The sequence below is a fragment of the Bos mutus genome, chromosome 7 (assembly GCF_027580195.1).
Source record: "Bos mutus isolate GX-2022 chromosome 7, NWIPB_WYAK_1.1, whole genome shotgun sequence".
NCBI classification, from domain to species: Eukaryota; Metazoa; Chordata; class Mammalia; order Artiodactyla; family Bovidae; genus Bos; species Bos mutus.
This window is the reverse complement of record NC_091623.1, coordinates 49,038,871-49,059,650: the sequence shown is the minus strand read 5'-3', so window position 1 is coordinate 49,059,650 and position 20,780 is coordinate 49,038,871. Positions and strand designations below refer to the sequence as shown.

The following is a 20,780-nucleotide window of genomic DNA, read 5'->3' as shown; positions in this document are numbered from 1 at the left end:
AGCTGGCCTACAGTGTTTCTGAGGGAAATCTGCTCATGGCCTTAATGGATCTGTTTGTAATTAACTCTTTGTTTTTCTCCTGCTACCTTTAGAATCCTTTATCTTTAACTTTTGACATTTTTATTATAATATATCTTGGAGAAGGTCTGCTTGAGCTTATCTTGTTTGGGGCCCTATGTACTTCCTTTATCTGGATATCTGTTTCCTTCCTACGTTTGGGAAGTTTTCAGCCATAATTTCTTCAAATATATTTTCAATCCCCTTTTATCTTTCTTCTCCTTCTGTGGATTGGCCTGCCTTATATTATCTCATTTGTCTCTTATATGGCTTTCATTTTTCATTTGGCTTTTCATTGTTTTGATTGGGTAAATACCATTATTCAATCTTCTAGATCATTTATCCTTTCTTCTGTATTAGTCATTCTTCTATTCTGTCTTGAGTGCAGCTTTTATCTTGGCAGATGAATGCTCCAATTTTCCTTGACTCCTCCTTATAGTTTCCACTCCTTTTTACAATAATCTGCATTTCTGCTGACAGTTTTTTTTTAAGTAATTCAATATTTTCATTGCCTCCTTTTTGAACTCAGTGTCTGTTAGACTGAAGAGTTTGTTTCATTGTTTGTTCCTTCAGGGAAATTCTCTTGGTCTTTTAACTGACAGTGGTTTCTTTGCTTCTTCTGTTTGCTTATATTTTTCTAACTCAATGAGTTTCAAAAAAACAAATATCTACTGTAGTCTTGGAGAGCTATTTATATGCAGGAACATCCCTAAATGTCTTGTGTGGGTTTAATATTTTTTTGATGTGAGGCCTTTTTTTGGTTTGGATATTTGCTGTCTCCTTCCTCAGCATGTGCTGGCCATTGATAGGCGTTATGCAAGTGCATGGCCTGCTCCCACACTCCCAGCAAGGCAAGGGCAGCGGTTGGCTCCCAGTCTGGGTCCCTCAGCATAGGCAGCTGGTTGCACATACTCTGGGGAGGAAGGGGCAGTGGTTGGTGCTGTGTTGTGGGACTTTCAGCAGCAGTGATGGGTCACTAAGGGCACACCCTTGGGAAGGTGGGGGCAGAGACCCGCACCTGTTTACAGGATGCTTGGTGGTGGCAGTGGTTTGCAGCTGCCTCTGGAGTCTAAGATGGCAGCAGTGGCTTGCATCTGCCCCTGTAGGTAGCAGGTGGTACCCTGCTGCCTAAGAGTGCACAGAGAAAGATGCTCCTTTGGAGGGCCCGCCCCTCTCCTTGCATTACTCCCAACAATGGTGTCTTGCATCTCTGGCAGGTCCAGGCTTCTTCCTGGACTCCCTTGGTTTCGGCAAACCACACCCTAGACCTTCTGGCTGTCTTCATACAGTCAACCCTAATGCTCTCCCCTGGGTCTGACTCCCAAAGTCCAAGTATCAGCAACCAGCCCCAACCACTCCAATGGATGAGCTTGTCAAGCTGGGGAGTGCCAGTCAACAACAACTGTCTGTATAGTTCTCTCTTTGGTTTGCCCTCTGCAAACCTGTTACTGTGCTTTCTTCAGAGGCTTCAACGTTCTCCCTGTGTCCTGGCCAATCTACCCACCAGTGAGGGGACTTCTCTGTATGTAGAAACTTTTCCTCCTTCACAACTTTTCCTCCCTCCCAGTGGCACAGGTCCGGTTCTGATTTCTTTTTTTTTTTTTTTCTTTTGTCCTACCCAGTTACACGGAGATACTCTTGCTCTTTTGTAGGTCTGAGGTCTTCTGCCTGCATTCAGTAGATGTTCTGTGAGAGTCTTTCCAAATGTAGATGTATTTTTGATGTATATATGGTGAGAAGGTGAGCTCCACATCCTATTCCTTTGCCATCTTGATCTGCTACACCAAAAGTTTTAAGTTACATATGTGGCTTGCATTCATGGTTCATATTATACTGCTATTGCACAGCACTGATCAGTGATGTGCCGAACTGTGGTTTCCTTTTTATTTATTCTGCTATCTCAGTTCAGTTCAGTTCAGTCACTCAGTCGTGTCCGACTCTGCGACCCCATGAATCACAGCACGCCAGGCCTCCCTGTCCATCACCAACTCCTGGAGTTCACTCAAACTCATGTCCATTGAGTCGGTGATGTCATCCAGCCATCTCATCCTCTGTCGTCCCCTTCTCCTCTGCTATCTCACACGCTAGGAAAGTAATGCTCAAAATTCTCCAAGCCAGGCTTCAGCAATACATGAACCATGAACTTCCAGATGTTCAAGCTGGTTTTAGAAAAGGCAGAAGAACCAGAGATCAAATTGCCAACATCTGCTGGATCATCGAAAAAGCAAGAGAGTTCCAGAAAAACATCTATTTCTGCTTTATTGACTATGCCAAAGCCTTTGACTGTGTGGATCACAATAAACTGTGGAAAATTCTGAAAGAGATGGGAATACCAGACCACCTGACCTGCCTCTTGAGAAATCTGTATGCAGGTCAGGAAGCAACAGTTAGAACTGGACATGGAACAACAGACTGGTTCCAAATAGGAAAAGGAGTATATCAAGGCTGTATATTGTCACCCTGCTTATTTAACTTATGTGCAGAGTACATCAAGAGAAACACTGGGCTGGAGGAAGCACAAGCTGGAATCAAGATTGCCGGGAGAAATATCAATAACCTCAGATATGCAGATGACACCACCCTTATGGCAGAAAGCGAAAAAGAACTAAAGGGCCTCTTGATGAAAGTGAAAGAGGAGAGTAAAAAAGTTGGCTTAAGGCTCAACATTCAGAAAACTAAGATCATGGCATCTGGTCCCATCACTTTATGGCAAATAGATGGGAAAACAGTGGAAACAGTGTCAGACTTTATTTTTCTGGGCTCCAAAATCACTGCAGATGGTGACTGCAGCCATGAAATTAAAAGACACTTACTCCTTGGAAGGAAAGTTATGACCAACCTAGAGAGCATATTGAAAAGCAGAGACATTACTTTGCCAACAAAGGTCCGTCTAGTCAAGGCTATGGTTTTTCCAGTGGTCATGTATGGATGTGAGAGTTGGACTATAGAGAAAGCTGAGTGCCAAAGAACTGATGGTTTTGAACTGTGGTGTTGGAGAAGACTCTTGAGAGTCCCTTGGACTGCAAGGAGATCCAACCAGTCCATCCTAAAGGAGATCAGTCCTGAGTGTTCATTGGAAGGACTGATGCTGAAGCTGAAACTCCAATACCTTGGCCATCTGATGTGACTCATTGGAAAAGACCCTGAAGCTGGGAAAGATTGAAGGCAGGAATAGGGGATGGCATAGGATGAGATGGCTGGATGGCATCACCAACTTGATGGACATGAATTTGAGTAAGCTCCAGGAGTTGGTGACAGACAGGGAAACCTGGCGTGCTGCGGTTCGTGGGGTCGCAAAGAGTCGGACATGACTGAGCAACTGAACTGAACTGAACTACCCAGTGCAAGTGAAACTATAGGCTTCCCTTGTAGCTCAATTGGTAAAGAATCTGCCTGCAATGCAGGAGACCCAGGTCCATTTCCTGGGTCTGGAATATCCCCTGGAAAAGGAAATGGCAACCCACTCCAGTATTCTTGCCTGGAGAATCCCATGGACAGAGGAGCCTGGCAGGTTACAGTCCATGGGGTCGCAAGAGTCAGACATGACTTAGCGACTAAACCACCACCACTCAGTTCATATGTTTAAGTCCTAACCTCTAGAACTCTCAGACTCTGGAGATAAGGTCTTTGAAGATGTAAGTAAATTAGAATATGGTCTTTAGATTGGGCCCTAATCCAACATGCCTGGTGTCCTTATAAGAAGAGATTAGCACCCAGACATGTACACGCACAGAGGGAAGACCATGTAAGAATGCAGTGAGAATTGCGCCTTGCCTTCTGCAAGCCAAGGAGACAGGCCTCAGAAGAAACCAAACCTGCCAACATCTTGATCTTAGACTTCTAGCCTCTAGGACTATGAGAAATACATTTCTGTTGTTTTCAGTCTGTGGCATTTTGTTATGGCAGCCTGAGCAGGCATCTTGCTGCTATACGTAGAATACTCACAGCAACCCTATATTCTGTCTGTACTTCCATCCCATCTCCCTGGGCCTTAGAACACTCCCAGCAAAATGACATTCTTTTTCCTTTTAAATGTCATTAACTTTTTAAAAAGTGCACAATTAAACATAAAAACTTCAGAAAAATCAGAAAAAAAAAACTGAAAATAAAATGAACAAATATATATCACACTAAATCCTATTATATTAATGACAAGTTTTATTCATGTTTTAAGAATATATTACAAAATTCATATCCAACTGAACATTCATGTGTTCTTTTGGCCATTTCATTAAACAAAAGGAAAACAGACACATGCTAAAGAATATGAAGAGCACAAAAGAACACACAGTGATGTGTTTAGTAGCTCCATCCTATAGGTAATGGTATAAAGTTTCTCGTCTTTCTTTCCAGAAATGTTTTGTGCAAATACACATATGTATTCTTGTTTTTAATGGAAAAATTCTGAATCATGCTTAACTTGTATTGTACAGACTTGCCATATCTACATATACAAATCTTATTCTTTTTAACAACTTCATGATATATGCCATTGAACAGATACCAAAACTTATTTATCATTTCCTTCATTGATGAGTATTTAGATGGTTTCTGTTTCTTGCTATCACATACAATGCGCAGTGACCATTCTCACACAGATATCTCTGGGTATGTGTACACCTGTATTTATAACATAAAGTGGTAGAGGGGCTTCCCTAGTGGCTCAGTGGTAAAGAACTTCCCACCAATGCAGGAGACCTGGGTTCAATCCCTGATCCAGGAAGATCCCACATGCCACAGAGTAACTAAGCCTGTATGCCACAACTATTGAGCCTGTACTCTAGAACCTGGAAGCTGCAGTTACTGAAGCCCATGTGCCCTAGAGCCAGTGCTCTGCAAAACAGAAACCACTGCAATGAGAAGGCCATGCACCACAACCAGAGAGAAGCCCCTGCTCTCTGCAACTAGAGAAAAGCTGTGCAGCAATGAAGACCCAGCAGAGCCAAAAATAAACAGATAAAAATATTATTTAGAAAAAGATAAACTGGTAGAGATTGAACTACTGGCTCAAAGTACATGTACACTTTTAATTCTGACAGCTGTGGCAGACTGTACTATCCCAAGATGACCACACCAATACACCTCCCATATAACATGCTTTTCTATAATGTGACACTGACACTTCTCCCACCAAGAAGTGAGGCCTACATTTCCTTTCTTTGAATCAGCACAGGGGATTCTGGGGGCTATGACAACTAGAATTCAGTGGAGGTAATGTTACATGACTTCTGAGGCAAGAAGGTGCTTCCCACCTGGCTCACGTGATGCTCACCCTTGGAATCTGGCCACCACCCTATAAGCACAAGACACATAGAGACTACAGGTGGCTGTTTGATCCAACAACCCTAACTAAGGTCTCAGCCACAAGCTGGCATCAACTACGATACATGCGAGGGAAAGATACTTTATATGATTCTACCCTCTAAACTTTGGGCCTTTCAGTTAAGACCCCAGGCTTTGCATAGGAGAGAGAAATTGTTTCTGCTATCAGCCTGCATTCTCGATCCAGAGCAATTGTGACTAATAAAAAATGATTACTGTTACATGCCCTTAAAATTCTTACTGACATACCATATATCATCTTCCCTGTTCAAAATACAACATTTAAATTTGATCATTTAAAATTACTCGATAACGGAATACCTTCTTTCATGGATCACAGTCTTGTTATGGTGAAGGGGCTTACATAATTCAATGAAGCTATGAGCTATGCCCTGCAGGGCTACCCAAGACAGATGGGTCATAGTGAAGAGTTCTGACACACTGTGGTCCACTGAAGGAGAAAATGGCAAACCACTACAATGTTCTTGCCGTGAGAACCCCATGAACAGTGTGAAAAGGGAAAAAAACACGATACTGGGAGATGAGTCCCCCAGGTTGGAAGGTGTCCAATATGCCACTAGGGAAGAGCAGAGGGCAATTGCTACTAGAGCCAGAAAGAATGAAGCAATGGGGTCAAAGTGAAAATGATGTACAGCTGTGAATGTGTTTGGTGGTGAAAGTAAAGTCTAATGCTATAATAAACAATATCGCTTAGGAACCTGGAATGTTAGGTCCATGAATCAAGGTAAATTGGATGTGGTCAAGTAGGAGATGGCAAGAGTGAACATTGACATTTTAGAAATCAGTGAACTAAAATGAATGAAAATGGGCAAGTTTAATTCAAATGACCATTATATCTACTACTGTGGGCAGGAAATCCTTAGAAGAAATGGAGTAGCCCTTATAGTCAACAAAAAATCCAAAATGCAGTACTTGGGTTCAGTTCAGTTCAGTCACTCAGCCGTGTCTAACTCTTTACAACCCCATGAACCACAGCATGCCAGGCCTCCCTGTCCATCACCAACTCCTGGAGTCCACACAAACCCATGTCCATTGAGTCCGTGATGCCATCCAACCATCTCATCCTCTGTTGTCCCCTTCTCCTCCTGCCCTCAATCTTTCCCAGCATCAGGGTCTTTTCCAATGAGTCAGCTCTTCGCATCAGGTGGCCAAAGTATTGGGGTTTCAGCTTCAACATCAGTCCTTCCAATGAACACCCAGGACTGATCTCCTTTAGAATGGACTGGTTGGATCTCCTTTCAGTCCAAGGGACTCTCAAGAGTCTTCTCCAACACCACAGTTCAAAAGCATCAATTCTTCAGCACTCAGCTTTCTTTATAGTCCAACTCTCACATCCATACATGACTACTGAGAAACCATAGCCTTGACTAGATGGACCTTTGTTGACAAAGTAATGTCTCTGCTTTTTAATATGCTGTCTAGATTGTTCATAACTTTCCTTCCAAGGAGTAAGTGTCTTTTAATTTCACGGCTGCAATCACCATCTGCAGTGATGGTGACTGTACTTGGGTACAATCTCAAAAATGACAGAACGATCTCAATTTGTTTCCAAGCAAACCATTCAACATCACAGTAATCAAAATTGATGCCCCATCCACTAATGCTGAAGAAGCTCAAGTTGATCAGTTCTATGAAGACCTACAAGACCTTCTAGAACAAATACCAAAAAAAAAAAATGTCTTTTTCATCATAGGGGACTGGAATGCAAAAGTAGAAAGTCAAGAGATACCTGGAATAGCAGGCAAGTTTGGCCTTGGAATACAAAATGAAGAAGACAAAGGCTAACAGAGTTTTGTCAAGAGAATACACTGGCCATAGCAAACACCCTTTCAAAGCACAAGAGATGACTCTACACATGGACATCACCAAAAAGTCAATACCAAAATCAGACTGATTATATTCTTTGCAGCAGAAGATGGAGAAGCTCTATACAGTCAGCAAAAACAAGACCCAGAACTGACTGTGGCTCAGGTGATGAGCACTCTATTTCAAAATTCAGCCTCAAATTGAAGAAAGAAGGAAAACTGAAAACGAAAGTGTTGGTCGCTCAGTTGTGTCCAACTCTTTGGGACCCCATAGACTGTAGCCACCTAGGTCCTCTGTCCATGGAATTCTCCAGGCAAGAATACTGGAAGGGGGTGCCATTCCCCTCTCCAGGGGATATTCCCAATCCAGGGATCAACCCCAGGTCTCCCGCACTGCAGGCAGATTCTTTACCATCTGAGCCACCAGAGACGCCAAAAGTAGGGAAAACTACTAGGCTAATCGGGTGTGACACAAATCAGATTTCTTATGATTCAACAGTAGGGCTTCCCAGGTCGCACTAGTGGTAAAGAACCCCTCTGCCAATGCAGGAGACATAAGACACATGGATTTGATCCCTGGGTTGGGAAGATCCCCCAGAGGAGGAAATGGCAACCCACTCCAGTATTCTTGCCTGGAGAATCCCATGGACAGAGGAGCCTGGTGGGCTACAGTCCATAAGGTTGCAAAGAGCTGGATACAACTTAAGTGACTTAGCACACTTGATAATACAGTGGTGGTGATGAGTAGATTCAAGGGATTTGATCTGGTAGACAGAGCACCTGAAGAACTATGGATGGAGTTTCTAACTGTATAGGAGGCAGTGACCAAAACCATCCCAAAGAAAAATAAATACAAAATGGCAAAGTGGTTGTCTGAGGAGGCTTTACAAATAGCTGAGGAAAGAAGAGAGGGAAAAAGGGAAAGATATACACAACTGAATGCAGAGCTCCAGAGAATAGCAAGGAGAAATAAGAAGGCCTTTTTAAATTAAAAATGCAAAGAAATAGAGGAAAACAACTCAATGGGAAAGACTACAGATTTCTTCAAGAAAAGTAGAGATATCAGGGGAATATTTCATGCAAGGATGGGCATGATAAAAGACAGAAATATCAAGCTCTTAACAGAAAGAGAAGAGATTAAGAAGAGGTGGCAAGAATACACAGAAGAACTATACAGAAAAGATCTTCATGACCTGGATAAGCACGATGGTACGGTCATTCACCTAGAGCCAGACATCCTGGAGGGTGAAGTCAAGCGGGCCTTAGAAAGCATCACTATGAACAAAGCTATTGGAGGTGATGGAATTCCAGCCAAGCTATTTAAAATCCGAGAGATAATGCTGTGAAAGTGCTGCACTCAATATGCCAGCAAGTTGGAAAACTCAGCAGTGGCCACAGGACGGGTAAAGGTCAGTTTTCATTACAATCTCAAAGAAGGGCACTGCCAAAGAATGTTCAAAGTATGGTACAATTGGACTTTTTCACAGGCTAGCAAGGTTATGATCAAAATCCATCAACCTAGGTTTCAGCAGTATGTGAGCCAAGAACTTCCAGTCGTATAAGCTAGGTTTAGAAAAGGAACAAGAGACCAAATTGCCAACATTTCTTGTATCATAGAGAAAGTAACAGAATTCGAGAAAAACATCTACTTCTACTTCACTGACTTTGAATGTGTGGATCACAACAAACTATGGAAAAGCGACACACTTTATTTTCTTGGGCTCCAAGATCACTGCAGATGGTGACTGCAGCCATGAAATTAAAAGACACTTGCTTCTTGGAAGAAAAGCTATGACAAACCTAGACAGTATATTAAAAAGCAGAAACATTACTTTGCCGACAAAGGTCCATCTAGTCAAAGCTATGCTTTTTCCAGTAATCACGTATGGATGTGAGAGTTGGACCATAAAGAAAACTGAATGCCGAAGAGCTGATGCTTTTGAACTGTACTGTTTTGGAAGACTCTTAAGAGTCCCTTGCATTGCAAAGAGATCAAACCAGTCAATCCCAAAGGAAATCAATCCTGAGTATTCATTGGAATTACTGAGGCTGAAGCTGAAGCTCCAATACTTTGGCTACCTAATGTCAAGAGCTGACTCACTAGCAAAGGCCCTTATGCTGGGAAAGACTGAAGGCAGAAGGAGACAGGGACGACAGAGGATGAAATGGTTGGATGGCATCACTGACTCTATGGACATGTTTGAGCAAGCTCCGGGAGATGGTGAAGGACAGGGAAACCTGGCATGCTGCAGTCCACGGGTCACAAAGAGTTGAACATGACTGAGCAACTGAACAACAAAACTGTGATTAAGTTAATTGCTTCTCTGTGCCCCAGTTTCCCCATCTGTAAAATGCAGATATTAGCAGTCCTCTATTAGCAAGTTTAAATGAGGCATGTATATTACTAACCACACTTACATATGAGGAAATAAGCACAGAGGAAGAAAATAATTTTATTTCATCACATTGTGAGTCCACATGTGAACTCATAAAATCAACTTCCAGAGTCCACATTTTCAAACTGTGGGCTGCTACTACTTTTTAGAAAAGCAGCCAGTGACAAACAAGGGAAGAAAGTTGGTGTTGGGAGAATAACAGAAGTTCCATGTAGAAACATTTCATAAGAGTTTGGGAATGACAAACTGGATCTTTAGGGAAAAGTTCAGGTCTGAGGAGAGAGAGTCGATAAAGATCCTGAGAAAAATGAGAGTTAAATAATGAAGAGAGATCTCAAAAGGACCAAGAAACAAGAGCCGGAGGGGGATCTGAAATAGCAGGAAAAAACAAAAGAGAAGGAGACAGAGGCGCCCAATGGACGAGAGGGATATGAGATGGCTCAGCATCACAGTTGCGCAAGGCAGAGAAAGTGCCAAGAAAGAGGGAGTCCTTTGTCCTCCCAGTGTCAGCCTGAGAGCCCGGGTCAAGTTCAGTTCCTTCTGTGATGCCCACCAGGCATCAGTCCTAACCTTCAGTATCAGCTCAAAATAACTCCACTTCTCCAATCTCTTCCCTGAATTTTCTTGGGCATTTGGTCATTTCCTAAGATCAGTACCAAACTCCCTGAGGACAGAAATAACACCTCTCCTCTCTATATCCCCTCTGTATCCCCAGTGACACACAGCACCCTGTACATTGTCAGTGCTCAACAAATGCCTATTGAGCGTGTCTCTTGGCCCTTCCATGGCTTTGCTCCAGTGACACTCTATCACCGGTGAAGATAAAGACTGCCTATACCCTTACTCTTCACCAAGCACCTATCCTATCTGGAAGCCTATGTTCAGAGCCAACTCAATCTTTGCTCATGAAGTGAGTTTGGGTGTGAATTAAGAGTGACCTCTGTCTAGGGACAGAGGATGCACATTCCTCAGCAACCCCTTGGTAAGTCCAGGACCATGGGAAAAACCATCAGACTCTAGATTCACCATAGTTTTCACTGGAAAGCAAAGTAGCTGGACAAAGAATGGAAATATATCTACCATCTCTGAATACAGTGGGAAATTCATGGAAAAGACAAAATGTACTTACTGTCACCTGAGCAGGCAGCAAATCCAAGGCCATTCTTTCCTTCTCAGTTTTCCTGTCAAGGGAGAGCAGAGTGCTTGACAAGGTAGGTCTGCAAAGAAAAAAGGTGTCATGAAGAACTCTGGTGTCAAAGCACGGCTTGGAAAAAGGAAGTTACAACTACCCATAATGTCCATTAGGTCCGAACAAAGCCATGCCATATAAATGAGGCAAACCAAGTTTAAAAGTGTGCCTACTAAGCCAATTAAGTTCTAAGACAATTTGTCAACCTCTACCTCCACCTTGTATTAACCATAATTCTAATTTCCATATATAGATGCTTTTTAACATCCAATGGGCTCTATTAGCTGTATCTAAGCAAACTGCAACTCATCACAGACTTCTGGAGTCCTGAAGATAGTTTTAAACTATACATTTAAATGGTCACAGCGAACGTGAGTGTCCCAGACTGCCACTTTCAAACATATCTAGCCAATCCTAAGCCTGTTTGCCTTGCTTCACCATTTCCTTCCTGAAGAAACCACAATAAAGGAGTTTGCCCACACATATCGTCTCTTTTTCTATGGAGTTGTTAGGGGAAGCACACTGATTGAAACCACCCATCCTGGCCAGGCACCATAGTAACTATTTGCATGAGTTGTTTTACAATAGGACGTCCTAGTAAGGAACAGGGAACTAATAAGCCTCCACCAACCAGAAGAGTTCGGGAAAGGTCAAAAGGAGACATCACCTGTCTGACCACCTCCCAGAATCCTTCTCTCTGGCATCCATCTTGGCTGACCAAGGCGTGCACCACCAGGAAGGACTCTGAGTCAGAATGATTGGCTAAGGACAACCCAGAAACGAATCCCATCACCATAAAACCCGAGACTGCAAGCCATGTGACAGAGCTGTTCTCCTGGGTTCCCTTACCCTACTGCTCTCCACCCGGGTGCCCCTTCCCAATAAAATCTCTTGCTTTGTCAGCACATGTGTCTCCTCAGACAATTCATTTCCGAGTGTTAGACAAGAGCCCAGTTTCGGGCCCTGGAAGGGGTCCCCCTTCCTTCAACAGGATGACCAACAGGTGCTCCTGAGTGGCTCCTTCTTGGACTGCTGTGTTCTTTCCAGGGAAGTGTCGCACATCATGCACACCGATTTGGATGCCACTCCTAAACACAAATTCCGCAAGTGCCACCTCTTTTAGCATCCACAGCTCCCCAAATCCTTTATTCTTCATACACAAACCCCAACTGGGAAAGCCAGGTAAGAGACGTAGGCAGACCACTGTCAGAGAAGAGTGGTGGCCAAGGCTGCTGCACTAGCCACCTAAGTTTGCAGGAGGTTCTACAGGTATAGCACCTGGCATGAAAGCTCAGCAAACCGAGTGTGCTGTGTACTGTCAGCCAGAGAAGGAAAGCTGCTGTACAAGTGCCATAGTTACTCTACGATGCACATCTTCTCCCCATCTTGAATCTTGCATGTATTATTTAATCCGCACAACCACTCTAAAAAGTATTGCTACCTCATATTACAGATGTGAGAGAGACTGAGAACCAGGGAGTCTAGTGACCTTCCCCAAGAAACAAAACTGCTAAGTACACAGTAGAGGCAAAAAGGATCATGGTGGAGTCCAAGGCCCCAGTTAATGTGGCAAATTAGCTGTCCACCTGTGCCTCATTTTCTTCATCTGTAAAACAGGATCTACCTGTTATCTGAGCTTGAAATGAATTCATTCATCCAAGGCGCCAGACTAGCACCTGGCACAGATAAGGTCTCCATAGGCATTGTTATTGTTGTTACTGTTTCATCAGAAATTTCTGAAAAGCCAGCCACAAAAGACTCCCACCAACAGCAGTCCCGGACGACCCGAACTCACCTGACGGGGCGCTCCCTGCCCGCGACTCTCCCTGGGGAGGGGTGGGAGTGGGGGCAAGGCAGCGACTCCCCTTGAAGCATCGCGGCCTGGGCCGTGCAGACCGCCTCTAGACCCACTCGGCCTCGGTATCTCCTGGTGCCTGCGCGCAGCCCCGCCCGGCCGGCACACCTCCCAGCCCAGACCCGCACACGTGCTGGCTCTGACTGCCACCGGAAGATGCAACCGAGAGGTTCTCAGTCCCTGGTAGGCCGCCCTAGCAGAGTCGGGATCACCCGCGCCACGAGCCCCGAGAAAGCCGCGAGCCCTCCTTGCAGCCCCGCAAACCCAGGAGAACTACGACTCCCGGCATGCCTATGGGCTCGCGCCTACTACACTTCCCAGGGGCGCCGGGGGCGCCGCAACTTCCCAGACGGGATTATTCTCTCTTCTGGGACGCTGTTGGGCCTAGCTGTTTGTCTCCTGGGGATGCAGTGCGAGGGGCCGTTCACGTTAACAAATAAGGCCGGTTATCTCCTCCAAAATGCTTCCTGCCTAAATCAGCTGCGTGACTTGTTTTGTTAGACAGGCAAAATCATTTGAATAAAAACCCTGAATTTTGACGCCTTTAAGGTCAGTGCTACCTAGCTCCTACCAGCTAGTTTTGATTGTTTTTAATTATTTTAATGTGTACACGGAGGATAGTGTATGAACAGGTATGTTTAAGCATAATGAAACTAACCCATATACTCAACATTCTGCTTCAAAAGAAAACTTGACCAGAATCTCGGAAGACCTGTCCACGATGTTCCTCATTTTTCTAAACTGTGTTAAGCACTTCCTGGCTTAGCCTGATTCGTACATCTCAAGCAGGTGCCCCTAAAACAATGTGCTTACTTTTGCAAGGTGTTCCATCTTTATCTAAATAGAATCTGCTATATGTTTTTCTGTGACTTACACGCTGAATGTGACTTACATGCTAAACTTATTAGGTTCACCTATCTTCATATATGAAAAGTTTATTCATTTTCACTGTTGTATGATTGCATTATTCATATATTTAACAAAGTATATTTAACACTTGTCTTGCACCTGGTTTTGTTGTAGATGCTAGAAATAAACCAGTAAATAAAACTGGCACAACCTCTGCATTCATGCAGCTTAAATTGTCAAGGGGAGAGAAAGCAGAAAAATAATAGCAAAAATAACTCAGCCATTAAAAAAAAAAAGAATGAAATTATGCCATTTGCAGCAAAATACATAGGCCTAGAGATTATCATACTAAGTGAAGTAAATCAGGCAGAGAAAGACAAGTATCATATGGTATCACTTATATGTGGTATCTAAAAAAGTGATACAAATGACTTTATTTACAAAACAGAAACAGATTCACAGACACAGAAAACAAATTTATGGTTACCAAGGGGAAAAGGGGTAGAGGAGGGATAAATTAGAATTTAGGGATTTTCAAATACAAACTACATAAAATAAACAACAAGGTCCTACTGTGTAGTACAGGGAACTATATTCAATATCTTGTAATAAACTATAAGGGAAAATAATCTGAAAAAGAATATGTATAGCTGCATAACTGAATCACTTTGCTGTACACCAGAAACTAACAAAACATTGTAAATCAACTCTATGTAAATAAAATAAATAAATGGTATGTATTTAGATACTGCCACATGCTAATAAGAACAAGAAAGGGGACCAGGACCCTTGATGAGAGCGATTTTACAATTTTACACAAAGTGGTTAAGACATGTTTGACTGACAAGGTCAAACATTTGAAGAAGAACCTGCGGAAGATGAGAAGTGAGCCAAACTAAATATCTGGTGGAAAGCTTTCTGACAGACCAACAGGCAGGTGCCCTATGGTAGGAGCATACCTGGCCTATTGAGGAGACAGTAAGATTACAGTTGCTGAAACAGAAATAAGGAGACAGAGAAGCAGGAGATCAGAGGCAAGAGGACTAAATTTATAGGCTCTTATTGGTCATTATGCCACTGGATTTGACTCTGAAAGAGAATGCTCTGGGCACTGCAGAGATAAACTCTTATGTCCATTTTTTTAGTGATCACTGACTGCTGTGCTGAGAATAAACTAAAAGTTTAAAGGAAGAAGTAGAGCAACTAAGACTAGAAGGCTATTGTAGTAAATCTGTGAGGGAAGACAGGAGTTTGGACTGAGTAGAAGTTATGAGAAGTGTCTGGAAATACTAAAATTCAAAATATGGAAAAGATGAGAATGTTAACATTGGAATATTATGTTTTTTCAACTAGGAAGTATATCTATTCCTTTTAAATAGTCCTGGTAATTATATTAATTTTTTAAAAACATTCTTTATGCTTATTTGTCTGATTATTAAGAATTAGCTTGTCTCTTAGCCACCGCAATGAGAGGCCCATGCACTGCAATGAAGAGTAGCCCCCACTTGCTGCAAGTAGAGAAAAGTCCTTGCAGCAACAAAGACCTAGCACAGCCAATAAATAAATCCATTAAAAAAAAATTAGCTTGTCTCTTGATTTCCTTTTGCTGACCTAAAACAAATACACAGCCAGTTTTTTCCTCCAGCAAAATGGGTGTATTCAGGATTAACAAAAGAATTGCAATTTGAGGTCTGTAAACATGTCTGTGCAAGTCCTTAGCAAAAATGGAGAAGAGCTCTCTTTTATAGAGGGAAAAGAAGCTGAGAAGGCTATGATAAAGAGTCCGTGGTGTTTTCATTGGCTGAGTCCTGACAGACTGTCACTGGCTGATCTCTTGCTGGCAAAGAAGGGGAAGTCTTTGCTTTTCCTGTTGGGTTCTTCCTGTTGTAGGGGTGAGAGCACCCCTTCTGGTCTCCTATCTCTATTTAATTGAGGTTTCTGTTTATTGCTTTCTTACACTTTGCATTTGGGTTGGCCAAAAATTCATTCAGGTTTCTGAATATTCCAATATTTTAAACCAAACACAATTTTATTTTCTGTCCCACTTAAAATTTTAAAAATATGAACTAATAGGCTATCTAATTTTAATACTTCTGTATTCCATTTTCTCTCTCAGCTGTGAATTTTGGTAATTTCCTTAAGTTTTATAATTTATTTGCAATTAAATTTATACTTAATCAGTTTCTTTACTGATGATGAGATGCTTGTGCTCAGTCGTATCCGACTCTTTTCAAACCCATGGACTAGCCCACTAGGCCCCTGTGTCTATGGATTTTTCCAGGCAAGGATACTGGAGTGGGGTCCCATTTCTTTCTCCAGGAGATCTTCGCGACCCAGGGATTGAACCCAGGTCTCTTGTGTCTCCTGCAATTTCAGATGGATTCTTGACCATGTCTATACCATCACTTCCTAATTTTCACTTTTGGTCTCGACATTTCTGTTTCTTTTTCACATTGTCACAGTTTAGTTTTTATCTGTGCCCTCTCAGTTATTCCATGAACCTCTTTACTTAGTTTTCTAGAGACAGCTGAAGCCAATCTCATTTTTCTTCTCTTTTAGGAAAGCTTCTTTTGTTTATTTCTCTACGTTGACTTATATAAATCTTCCCCCACTCCCCATTTCCTGTATCTTTAAGTCCTTTTTTGTTTTCCCCCCTGTAGCTAGCACTTGGTTTTTTCCATTATTTTTAGGCTCAATTCTAATTTTTTCTCCTTTCTTCACTGGCAACATATTAAACTGTTATTCTTGGTGTACAGCTTTCAGGACAATGTGAAAACCTCACATTTAATTCTTTGTCCTTTCCTCCATTTTATGGGAGGGGTTTCAAATTTATCTCCCAAGTTAAAAAAATAAAGGACTATTCTTCCACTTTATCATGTAGTTTACTGCTTTAAAAGAAATGACCATCTACTTTATTTGAAAAAATGTCTGCACTACATACAACATCCATGAAATAGTAAGAAACCTTAACCCAGCAGGCCGCTTGGGTCCACTGTAGTGTAACTGAAGGTCAACTACTTTCTCCTTTCTTTCTTGCCTCCCTTTCTCCCATCTTCCCTTCCTTTTTAACAATGGGAAAATAAGAAGAAAAATTGTAGAAAAGAAAAAAAGTAGGAATTGTTTCCAACTATTCAAAATTTGAAAGGCTAAAATGAAATATATGTGAAGTGTTTAAAATTAAATTACAGTTTCTCTTCCATCTTATTCTCTTAATTAATCAGCTGAAAGGTTGAAAGTTTGCTGCTGTAAGCTGTGTATTATGCCAGGATTCGTGACCTCCGGAGGAGAGGATTTCAATCCGGGGTCAGAGACGAGGCCTAACTACTTGGAGCTTTTTGTGTAGCCAAATTTTATTAAAGTATAATAGAGACAGGGAAAGCTTCTGACATAGACATCAGAAGGGGACAGAGTGTCCCCTTGCTAATTTTTAGCAAGGTGTTTTATGTCTGTTAGAAAGCTATTAAATCAAGGCTGAGGGAGTTTCACCAGGTCCCTCTTCCACAATATGCACTTTTGAGATAGGATGGCATTGGGTGTGTCATCCCCCAGCCATAAAACAATTGACGGGAACTCTGGTTTGTTGAGCCCAAGGCTTGAGAAAAGAAAAAAAGTTAGTCTTAGGTGGAACCATTTTGAAGAAAGGCAAATTCCTAAGCAAATACATAGTTTCATTAACATAAGAAAAACGCATTTGCTCAAGGCAGAACCAGGAGTCAACAGTACAGAATTGAAAGAAGCCTCTCTTAATTTTGTGTAGAGAAGGAAAAAAAAAATCTGCCACTTGCAGTTTATTTCCTCCTGCCTCTGGGGGACCTCTGGCCTTCCTGCCTGTTACCCTCTCAACCTTAATGACATCCATCCCTATACGTACATGTGCAATTGAGGCTGATGGACTGGCTAGATTTGGGGAACACAAGAGTGCATACTGTTTAAAATGCCATCCAAATACTACTGCAAACCTGAGTGTTATAATAGAAACATGCAATAAGTGATTTATATCTTCCTGTCCTATATATATATAAACTCTTAGACGTTTAAAGGATATTTGTATAAACACATTTAAGAGTGATTGCAAGGTCTTCCCTGGTGATTGAGTGGTTGGCAATCCACTTGCCAGTGCAGGGACATGGGTTCGACCCTGGTCCAAGAAGATTCTACATGCCACAGGCAGCTAAGCCCAAGCCCGTGTGCCACAGCTGCTGAGCCTGCCTTCTAGAGCCCTGGAGCTGCAAATACTGAAGCCTAGGTACCTAGAACCCATGGCCTACAAGAGAAGCTACTGTAAGGACAAGCCTGCACACCACCACAAAGAGTAGCCCCTGCTCACCACAGACAGAAAAAAGCCCGCACACAGCACTGAAGATCCAGCACTGCCAAAAACAAAAATAAAAGTGACTGCAAAATTTGTTTAGAAAAAATAAACCCACTGATCTAAATGAAGAGAAGTACAGGCTGGATGGTGCTGAAATATAGGGATTCGGGGGCTAAATCTATCCAGGTCTTTCCATCACAACTCTATAAATTTACGGGGTGAGTCATGAAAAACTACAAACGATTTGTATTATGTACAATCTATTTGTTTAAAAGAAATGGATGCTTCGCCAGCTTGTTTTCCTTTGCCCGTATCTTTCTACTGAAGTAGAGATCACAAAACAGATGTTGGAGCACTGACAGTTTCTAGACTTCTTGCCACAGGTATGACAAGGGTTTGTTGTGTTTAAGAAACAGCAAGTTTTTTGGATGTGGCATGTAATAAGCACTTAAATAATATTTTTGGAATAAACAAAAATCGGATAAAAATCATGTATGGTTGTTTGGATAATAAAAATGTTTATTTAGATAATTCTTGGAGGTGAGGTAGCAATGGTGGTATAATCTACAGCTCCCACCATATCCTTTAAAAAAACAATAAAGGACATGGAACACAAAAGAGGCAGTGGGGTTCTTAAAATTGATATAAAACCACCACCAGAAAGAGAAAGTACAGCCTTTGTGTGAAAATATACACAAGTTTACTGGTATTTAAGAGAACCATATATAGGTAAGTGCTTAAAAGTACATGCAGGATATATAAACAACTTCCATAGCTCAATAACAACAGCAAAACCATGCAATTCAAAAACCAGCAAAGGTTTTAAATAAACAATTCTCCAAATAAAATGGATACAATACAAATGGCCAAATAAGCATTTTAAAAGATGCTCGACATCCCTAGTCATTAGAAGGATGCAACTCATAACCACAATGAGATACCACTTCACAACTGTTAGAACAGTTATTACAAAAAAAGAAAAAGTAGTGTTAACAACTGTTGTTGAAGATGTAGATAGTAGAACCCATATTCAAATTAGAACACTTGTACATTGCTGATGGGGATGTAAAATGCTGCATCCTCTGTGGAATATAGTTTGACAGTGTCATATAAAGGTTAATATCCACTTCTCAAATGATGATGCAGTCCCACTCTTAGGTATTTACCCAAGCAGAAATTAAAACAATGTTCACACAAAAACCTGTATGCAATTGTTTGCAGCAGCCTTATTCATAACTTCCAAAAATTGGAAATAACCCAAGTGTTCCTCAAGTGGAGAATAATAAATTGTGGTACACTCATATAATGGAGTATCACTCAGCAATTAAAAGGCACAAAATACTGATACACACAACATGGGGTAATCTCAAATGTACTAGCCTAAGAAAAAGCAGCCAGACATATGATACTCTATAAAAGGGAAAACTATGGGATAGTAATTGAAACCAGGGAGTCAAACAGATACATGCATGCGGGTGTTCATAACAGCATTATTTACAGTAGCCAGAAGGTGGAAGCAACTCAAAAGTCCATTGATTCATGAATGGATAAACAAAATGTGGTCTTCACATACAATGGAATTTTACTCAGCCTTAAAAAAGGGAAGGAACTTCTGAAACATGCTATGACATGGATGAATCTTTAAGACATTACACAAGTGAAATAAGCCAAACACAAAAAAAGAAATACACGCTATGATTCCACTTAAATGAACAAAGTAGGAAAGGCGAATTCACAGAGACAGAAGGTAGAACAGAAGTTACCAGGGTCTGCGGGAAGGGTAAGATGGAGAGTGACTCCTTAATGAGTACAGAATTTCTGTTTGAGATGATGACGATGTTCTAGAAATAGATTCTGGTGATATTACACCCACATTGTGACTTCACACATTGCTACTAAACTGTACATGGTAAAGTGGTTAAATGACAACTTTTAGGTTATAAATATTTTACCAAAAAAATTTTAAGTACACGCTGGATGCAAGAGGGCATTACTGGGAAGGTAATGCTTCAGGGGAAGATTGTTAACAGAAAGAAACAGGTGTGGAAACCATATTTCAAGGGAGGAAATATCCTGGAAAAGAAAAAAATCACTCTATTGTAGACCCCGCAATTTTTCTCCACAATCCTCAAGAAATTTAGGCGATAAATCATACTTTGCTACACAGAAAGAACTAAGTGTACTTGAATTCAAAATCTTGGACACAACCCAAACTTGTTGTGACAGAAAGGACACAGACAACACCTTGCTGGGAATCTTAGAGGCTAATTCTGGGACAATTTCAGCATCAAATTAAATACTGATATCAGCAGATTACAGTCAACTGATGAAAAGAGAAACTGTGCTTCCAGAATCACAGAAATAAACAGAAAATGAGACTCTTCCGTAAAGTGGAAAGTCAATTATTAAGTGTAAAAAAAAAAATAACAGAACAAGAAAATTTCCATTTGAAAACTATTATTATAATAGTTTATTTTATATAATAGATTATCTTCTATAATATTTTATATATATTACAATATAAATATAGTAATATTAGTGGTTTATATAATTATAAATATATATTATATATACCATATAATATACATGCCATATATATGATATATTAATATTATCTATTATAAATATTGTATATATTACATAAATTAATAAATTGTGTATTATATATAAACATTGAGAAGGAAATGGCAACCCAATCCAGTACTCTTGCCTGGAAAATCCCATGGACAGAGAAGCCTGGTAGACTACAGTCCATGGGATCATAAATGGTCGGACATGACTGAGTGACTTCACATATATAAACATAATATTAATTAATGTATGATATATGTAAATTAATACATTATACATATATGTTATGTATTATATATATTAATATCTCATTATTAATCTATCAATATATTAATATATGTTCAAGGAGCAGTGGCTGCGCGGGCACAGGAGGGCCGAGAGGAGCTACTCCACGTTCAAAATC

General features: G+C 41.2%; 1 protein-coding gene across 9 annotated transcripts in view; it reads right to left on the bottom strand.

The window, feature by feature from the left end:
- LOC102266853 (zinc finger protein 879) overlaps nucleotides 1-20,780 on the bottom strand; it is a 75,462-nt gene that overhangs the window by 29,217 nt on the left and 25,465 nt on the right. For 5 of the 9 annotated variants that reach the window (XM_070373458.1, XM_070373459.1, XM_070373455.1 and 2 more), the window contains one exon: nucleotides 10,731-10,818. In XM_070373458.1, the coding sequence (XP_070229559.1) occupies nucleotides 10,733-10,818 (86 nt within the window). In that variant the 3' untranslated portion in view covers nucleotides 10,731-10,732. Of the gene's footprint in view, nucleotides 1-112; nucleotides 1,836-8,964; nucleotides 9,900-10,730; nucleotides 10,819-12,585; nucleotides 12,928-18,346; nucleotides 19,880-20,780 lie in introns of those variants that run through there. The other 4 variants (XM_070373451.1, XM_070373461.1, XM_070373460.1 and 1 more) reach the window with 4 other exon arrangements.